This window comes from Chelonoidis abingdonii, chromosome 13 (assembly GCF_003597395.2).
Source record: "Chelonoidis abingdonii isolate Lonesome George chromosome 13, CheloAbing_2.0, whole genome shotgun sequence".
Lineage (NCBI taxonomy): Eukaryota > Metazoa > Chordata > Testudines > Testudinidae > Chelonoidis > Chelonoidis abingdonii.
The window spans coordinates 24,799,857-24,808,318 of record NC_133781.1 but is presented as its reverse complement, the minus strand read 5'-3'; the positions used below and the strand labels follow the sequence as shown (position 1 = coordinate 24,808,318).

Here is an 8,462-nt window from a genome sequence, read left to right as displayed (position 1 = left end):
GGTTTTGGGGAGACCAGAGTGAGTCAGACACTGGAATTTCTGGCTGGTGGCAGTGCTATCAGATCCAAGCTGGTAATTAAGCTTGGAGGATTCATGCAGGCACCCACATTTTGGACACTAAGGTTCAGAATTGGGACTTATGCTATATGACAATCCCTAAATGTAAAGAAATTTGTTTGTTTTAGCGATTGGCTGAACAAAAAGTAGGACTGAGTGGACTTGCAGGCTCTAAAGTTTTATGTTGTTTTGTTTTTGAGTGCACTTACACAATAGAGATTGCACTACGGTACTTGTATGAGGTGAACTGAAATACTACTTCTTTACCATTTTTACAGCGCAAATATTTGTAATAAAAATAATACAAAGTGAGCTCTGTCAACTTTGTATTCTGTTGTAATTGAAATCAATATATTTAAAAAAAAGTAGAAAAACATCCAAAATATTTAATAAATTTGCATTGGTATTCTGTTTAACAGTGCGATTAAAACTGCGATTAATCAAGATTAATTTTTTTAATCAGATTAATTTTTTTGAGTTAATCGCGAGTTAAATGTGATTAATTGACAGCCCTAATTATAGTTGATCTCTTAGACTGAGAAATCCATGTGGTTAATGATGTATCCAGTTTGATTTCACAAATCAATATATCCATATTCTTAAAGTAAAATATCTGAAATTATCTTTGAAAAATTGGGACTTCCCTGAGATTCTGAAAAAAGAAATAAAATTAATTTGGATTTTGGAAAGTTGAATCCAACCATTGTTGCAGAATTGTACTTCAGAATCCAAGCTTTTTTTATTTTATTGTTCGAAGCCTTTTTCTTTGAAAAAGAATTTGAACATAATAGCTCTGAGAGTTCGGAAATGAACTATCCATCTCAATGGAATAATTCCAAAACCTATAGATGACTCTTCAAATGGCAATTGTTAAAATGATTGGCAATGAAATAGTTATCAGAATCATACTCACAAACATAATGTGGTTGTGCCATGGTCCAAAACTCTCTCTTGCCACCGTAGGTGCCAAAAGTCCCAGCTTCATCCTTTTTAGATGCCCAAGCTTTCAGCTTCACGAGTGACAAATTCTGCAGTGTAATTTTGTACAGTATTGTCAATACAAAAACATATGTAGACTATTGTAAATATGGGATGATGTAAAATTGAATTTAATATCAAAATAGGGGCGATGGTACTCCTGGTTTGATTTCATGTGTAATCATAAATTAATTTTAGTTTAAATGAAGCTGCCACAGTGGTGCAGAATTTAGGAACAGTTTACCCAGGAAGTACAGATTCGTCATTAGAGACTAGATTATTTGATTAATTGTTTTCCGTAAAGTTGTCATTCTTTTTTTTTTCCTGACTGACTTATTGTTATTACAGTTCTGTGCTACATGCACTAACAATAACACATTTACACATGGAACATTGTCTTCTGAATATTCCAGTGCATCTTCTGTGTCTGTCTCATAATCTTCAGGCTTTGTAAGGGAGCACCAACCATATTAACAAATAAGTATAAAAGCACAAGACTGGCCTAAATACCATGCATCTAAGCCATTCATATAAGAAGTTACTGGGTATTGTTCTTTTGTAAAACATTCTGCACCTTTTGTATGCTTTTCTTGCCTGGTTCTGGAAGCCACTCTGCATACATTGCTGAATTACTCAAAACAAAGTGTGGCTGAGCTGAGAGAGATGATTCTCAGCTCTTACAGAGAGGCTGTCAAATAATGTGTGTTTTACAATGGTATTAGTTGAAGTGGAATTTGAAGTAGTATAACGAGGAACTAGGTATGTTTGCCTGTAAACAGGCAATTTATAGAAGTGTAACATAGGAATTTAATTAGGTGCATATTTTGTGAATTTAACATTACATAATGTGACATATCTTTGCTCATTTGCACCCCTTAGATTTATTGTAATTTAGCCCTCCCTGCTTTATACCAAGGCAAACTAGAGACAAAAAGGTGTCAGAAGATACCTGAATGCTAATTGCAACTTATGTCCTGAAGCTAAGAGCTCAGTTTACTTCTCACACCTGCTTCAGTTATTAATGTAACAGGTATTTTACCTCTTCTGAGGGCCATCGGAGACGACAGTGTGTGCACCACTGTATAAATAGATAGTTTCAGTAGAAGTTGGAGGATGATGGGAATAATATAACTATAACTGGTGCATCATTTCATATGCTGAAGTGGAGTGCTTCATTTTGGTAACTACATTGTAAGTCGTCTTATCTTGACCAGTTATTAGCTTTTTTTTCTCTACATTTGAGACCAGCAATTTATACCAGCAAACTTCTCCTCAAAGTAGTTAATTTGTTTTCACCATGACAGGAAAAGCTAGCAATGTTACACATGATGGCCTTTCTACTCCTTTTATTTAGACCGGTATGATATATATCAATTTTGCCTCTGAGGCTAGGAATAGACAACTGCATCAGAGAAACATAGTTCTTTCTTCTTTCTCATTTTTGGAACAATATAAGCTTACTGGTGTTTTTAATTCATAAGCCCATACACTCTAATGCAGCAAATTTCAGAGTATCTGAGGGGTTAGGGTGAAGCCTTCAATTTTCTCCAGTTTCATAGCCAGTCATATCCTCTTCTAGTTCATTCCTGAACTGTCCGAGTACGGAGCTCCTGAACTGTCCGAGTACGGAGTTCATATTTTGAAAGCCTGATGATTCTAGGTCAACATGGAAGATGATCCAGACCTATCTTTCTCTTTCTTTAGGCTTCTTATTCTTCTTTTGTGGCCACCTTTATGGTAGATAGAGGAGCTCTTTTAATTCAGAACTTGGGCAGCAAAAATTATATTTGATTGTAGATTCCCTTGCATTTGGTTGAATGGTCTCAGTGAAAAATTTTTGGGATAGGAGTACAGCTACTGAGGTTATTCTCCAGACTGTTCCACTTGAATCAGAAGTAAGTTTCAGGAGTCTATGGTTAATTCCAAGAAAATACATGTTCTTTTGTTGGTGCTAAGTGTCTTCATCAAACTGACTCAAGTTTGAGCCTAAAAGAATTTTGAATCCCAGCAATAGAAGGAATGAATTCTTTCTGCATATTCTTGCTGCAACAGCATTTTGTATCTTTAGCTGTGAAATCCCGATATTCTTCTATGCCTGCCATGTTTAAACATTTTCCACTGACTTGTGCAGCTGTTTACTGAAAGAATGCTTGTATGCCCTTCTTCCATTTTCCACAGGATAACAACTCTAGCTTAACAAAACTTGGAAATTTATTTTTATACACTTCTCAATCTTGATCCTTTTCTTCTATAATGGAAGCATCTGGCAGTTCATCGTTTATATTGTATTATCCTTTCAGAGTGTATAATTCAAACATCGTAGCACAAGATTTTTATTCACATTATAAAGTAAATATATTAAACTTGAAATTAGATTAACTACTTTAAGGTTGGGAGCAATTTACTTAATATAATAGTTGTTTTGAATCTAATATCGTCTTTCTATACTGGTTTGGTTGCAGCTTTAAAATGTATTCTATGCTGAAAAAGCCCTTCTAACTTAACAGATCTGACCTTTTGTGTATTCAGTCATCTCTCTGGCTTCTGATAATTAGAAAAGGCCGTTCTAGGCATAAGATTAATTTTTCTGCATCTGTTTTAGGGGCATTTGGACATCTCTCTCTCCTTCATGGTGGAAATGTTCTAAGGAGAGATATACCTATCTCATGAAACTGGAAGGGACCCTGAAAGGTCATTGAGTCCAGCCTGCTGCTTTCACTAGCAGGACCAGGGACTAATTTTGCCCCAGATCCCTAAGTGACACCTTCAAGGATTGAACTCTCAACCCTGGGTTTAGCAGGCCAATGCTCAAACCACTGAGCTATCCCTGCCCCCTGGTCCTTTTTTGTTTTATTGTAGGCTTGGTTTTTAACATTTACCAGATAATGACAAGCCAGAAGTGAAGATCAAGTATAGACTTTTTTATTTTAGGGGTGTGTGAGAGAGAGAGAACGCAGAAAAGAACCACCAGCAGTGGCTAGAGGGAATACTCTGGTTAGAAAGCTTATTTATCCACTATTCCCACCTATTTTAAAAAGGGAGAGTGCTCTAACTCAGCTCTGACTGGGACTCTATTTTCAGTAAATTTGAAAACCCCAGTTGCCTCCTAATTACAAAAAAAAACAAATAACAAAGCTCTCCATTCCAGAGTTTCCTGAAAGTTAGGGTGGGTCTTTGCTAATCTGCTCCTTGCCTATTCTCTTTTTATGTCCTCCGCAGTGTTTGGCTCTGGTACTTCTTGTCTTCTCCAAGCAGCTGCAATGAAATTGACATACTGATCAGTTTCACCACTGGCACAAATTTTCATTAGCATTAGAGATGCTGATCAAAGTCCTGTTAATTTTACTCTTCAGTTGATTATAGACAGGCAAAATAGCAGAGCACGGAATCTGTCTCCAAATTTAGGAAGACGGAACATCAGTACATATTTGGAAGCTTTCCTTCACAACCGTATGAGCTGGAAACTTAATTTTTTAAAGAAAAAACTTAGTTTCTGCAGAAACTAATAGCTGAAGACACCCATTTTCCACAAAGTGTTTGTACCCTATTGCTGAGTAGGCAAATAGCAACATGATTGGTTGCTAGTACTACAGTTTCATTTGAATAAAATATCAATTTGAAGAATTGTATTGAGTATAAAAATCAGTTAAGAATTAAAAGCTTTCTGAGATTAGAAATTTTACTTAAATCTTTCGCAAAACAACTAGTCATACTGAATGAAAATGAGACACTATCAGTGTTTTGGGGGCTGAGGGCATTTGTCTATTTGTTTTCAATTTATTTAGGTTTCTGATTCTGCTTACTTTGCCAATTTGAATACTCAGTCTGGATTTTACATTTCATTTTAAGAATTGGATGACAGATTTAAATTACTTATGAAACCGGTTTTAAGTGTATTAAAAATTTGATGTTTAAACATGAGCCTGAAATGAAACTTGTGATCTAGACTTGTGAATTAATTTTATTTAGTACTTTTAAAAATATGGGTAAGGTGAAAATACTGGGCTTAACTGGAGAAATACTATATTTAGCTGAGTGCAGCTGCTGATAAAACATCCAGTAGCTCTGAAGGAAAATTTTACACATGGAGTCCGTTCATAGGAGGCATGCTCAAGTATATTGGCTTGTGATTAGCAAAACTCTTACTGTTATTTTTATTTACAGGTAGAAGAAGACAAAGAGTGCATCGTCCACGTTCTCCAATATTGGAAGAAAAAGACATACCACTCCTTGAGTTTCCTAAATCCTCTGAGGACTTAATGGTGCCTAATGAGCATATAATGAATGTTATTGCCATCTATGAGGTACTACGGAACTTTGGCACTGTTTTACGCCTGTCTCCTTTTCGTTTTGAGGACTTCTGTGCTGCTCTGGTAAGTCAAGAGCAATGCACACTTATGGCAGAGATGCATATAGTGCTTTTAAAAGCAGTTTTGCGAGAAGAAGACACTTCAAATACTACCTTTGGACCTGCTGACCTCAAAGATAGCGTTAATTCCACTTTGTATTTCATAGATGGAATGACGTGGCCAGAGGTTCTGCGGGTATATTGTGAGAGTGACAAGGAATACCATCATGTTCTTCCTTATCAAGAGGCAGAGGACTATCCTTATGGACCAGTAGAGAGTAAAATCAAAGTTCTACAGTTCTTAGTAGATCAGTTTCTTACAACAAACATTGCACGTGAGGAGCTAATGTCTGAAGGTGTTATCCAGTATGATGATCACTGTAGGGTTTGTCACAAACTGGGGGATTTGCTTTGCTGTGAAACTTGCTCAGCTGTGTACCATTTAGAGTGTGTGAAACCACCTCTTGAAGAGGTACCAGAGGATGAATGGCAGTGTGAGGTCTGTGTAGCGCATAAGGTGCCTGGTGTAACTGACTGTGTTGCTGAAATCCAAAAAAATAAACCATACATTCGACATGAACCCATTGGATACGACAGAAACAGACGGAAATATTGGTTCCTGAACAGAAGACTTATTATGTAAGTAAATCCAGTCCTTTAGTCTGTTCTGAAGAACATTTAAAACCTTTTTCCTATAAGTACTGTTTTCATCTTAAAGGTATATATTTTTGTAATATAAGATCAAAGATGTTGTATACTTTTCTATGTAGGTTTCCAAAATCTATGTAATTCATCCATGTAGTTTATCCAAAACCAATGTTTAAATACTCTTCTGTATATGACAGAACTTTAATACTTTAAGCCCAATGCTCATGTGCAAAAACAAACCAATGTGTGGTAGACATGAAAGTGGGAGAAGGGAAATGGAATTTCAGTAAAGGAGTGTGTTTTGGTCTTGAGCATCCACAGAGTTACTGCAGACAATAAGAGATTACTTTAAAAAATATGAAAAATAACATTACAGTATCCTTTCTAAAAATATTGAACTTGTTGTTAACATCTCTTAAACTGGATCTAGCCAGTGTTGTCTTAGTAGCAGGCTGCATAGAAACCAGGATTTAGGAACCACTTCAGAATACAGTTTCCTCCTGCTGATGGAGATTTGTTTGTTGAATGTTGGTTACTCTCGATGGTCTGCCTGTGCCTGACGAATAGAAATCCTGTTGGATTACTCACTTTTGCTCCCAGCCAGGACTGCAGTGGTAGAGAGGGTTGGGGGAGGGATGGCTCAGTGGTTTGAGCATTGGCCTGCTAAACCCAGGGTTGTGAGTTCAGTCCTTGAGGGGACCACCTAGGGATCTGGGGCAAAAATCAGTATTTGGTCCTGCTAGTGAAGGCAGGTGGCTGGACTCGATGACCTTTCAAGGTCCCTTCCAGTTCTAGGAGATTTGTATATCTCCTATTATCATTATTATTACAAATGAAATAAGTCTTCAGGCTATAAAGAGGAAGTGAATGCATAGACCTATGAGTTCAGGATGTCTATTGTTTTGTTTCTACAGTGCCTAGCACTTTGGGGACCCATTCTTGGTTGGTCTTTAGGTACTGCTGTCATAAATGTGATTAATAATTATAATCTAATCTGTGCTTTATGGTAGCTTACAGTACTCTGATCTTTTTTTCTCCTCTCTGAAAAGTTAAATTTGGAGTTGTAAAGGGATCTTTATTTTCTAATAGAAAATAGTGGAATCCTGGCTACTACTGAAAATCTTGTCTAACACTGTAGCTATGAAATGGCAAAGAGAAGTGGAAATTTATGAAGAGAAAAATAAAATGCTTAACAGTGTGAGCTTTATTTTCTCTTCATATCATCTCTCTCATTAAACATTCAACCCTGGAGAAAATAGTCCATAGTAAGTTACAGTTAATAAAATTTTACAAAATTTGTGACTGAAATCTATCAAAATGTTAGTCAGACTCTCTGGGACGAAGGGCCATCAATATGATTCTGTCACTTGCAAGACATCAGAATAAACCATGCATTTGTAGTCCTTCAGAATGTATTGTCATCTCTTCCTGCTAGCATTAATACATAATCATTCATTGATACTTAAAGTATTAACTAGTTCTTGAGGTTAAATTCACCAAGGGTATAACTTCAGCTTGTTAATGGAGAATATTAGCATGTCCTATAATTATGAGGTGAGGGTTTTTTTCTGTCATTTAATTATTTTTAATTTCCCCAGATCATAAAAGCCACCATTGTAGCAGTTAATCTTCTGTAAGATTCTGCAGCCTATCATGTATTGTTAGGTTGATCAGCTTGATCTTGTCAACAACTTTATTCTGTGTATGTGACCTCAGTCAGATGAGGGCTTCCCTCTGTTGGTTTCTGATGAATTACATAGCCTGATTTATTTCAGAGTAGCAGCCATGCTAGTCTGTATCTGCAAAAGAACAGGAGTACTTGCGGCATCTTAGAGACTAAAGTTTATCTATGCATAAGCTTTCGTGGGTTACAGCCCACTTCATCAGATGCATAGAATGTAACATATAGTAAGGGGAGATATATACATACAGAGAACATGAAAAGGTGGAAGTTGCTGTACCAACTCTTAAGAGGCTAATTAATTAGGATGAACTATTACCAGCAGGAGAAAAAAAACTTTTGTAGTGATAATCAAGATGGCCCATTGCAGACAGTTGACAGGAAGGTGTGAGGATACTTAACATGGGGAAATAGATTCAATTTGTGTAACGACTAAGCCATTCCCGGTCTCTATTCAAGCCTAGGTTAATGGTACCTAGTTTGCAAATTAATTCTAGTCCAGCAGTTTCTCGTTGGAGTCTGTTTTTGAAGCTTTTCTGTTGCCAAATTGCCACCTTTAAGTCTGTTACTGAGTGACCAGAGACCAGTGTTCTCCTACTGGTTTTTTAATGTTATGATTTCTGATATCAGGTTTGTGTCCATTTATTCTTTTGCATAGGACTGTCCGGTTTGGCCAGTGTACATGGCAGAGGTGCATTGCTGGCACATGATGGCATATATCACATTGGTAGATGTGCAGGTGAACGAGCC

General features: G+C 36.7%; 1 protein-coding gene across 1 annotated transcript in view; it reads left to right on the top strand.

Annotated features, from left to right (window-relative positions):
- BPTF (bromodomain PHD finger transcription factor) overlaps nucleotides 1–8,462 on the top strand; it is an 89,564-nt gene that overhangs the window by 14,185 nt on the left and 66,917 nt on the right. The window contains 1 exon segment of the mRNA XM_075071874.1: nucleotides 5,200–6,022. Coding sequence (XP_074927975.1) covers nucleotides 5,200–6,022 — 823 coding nt within the window.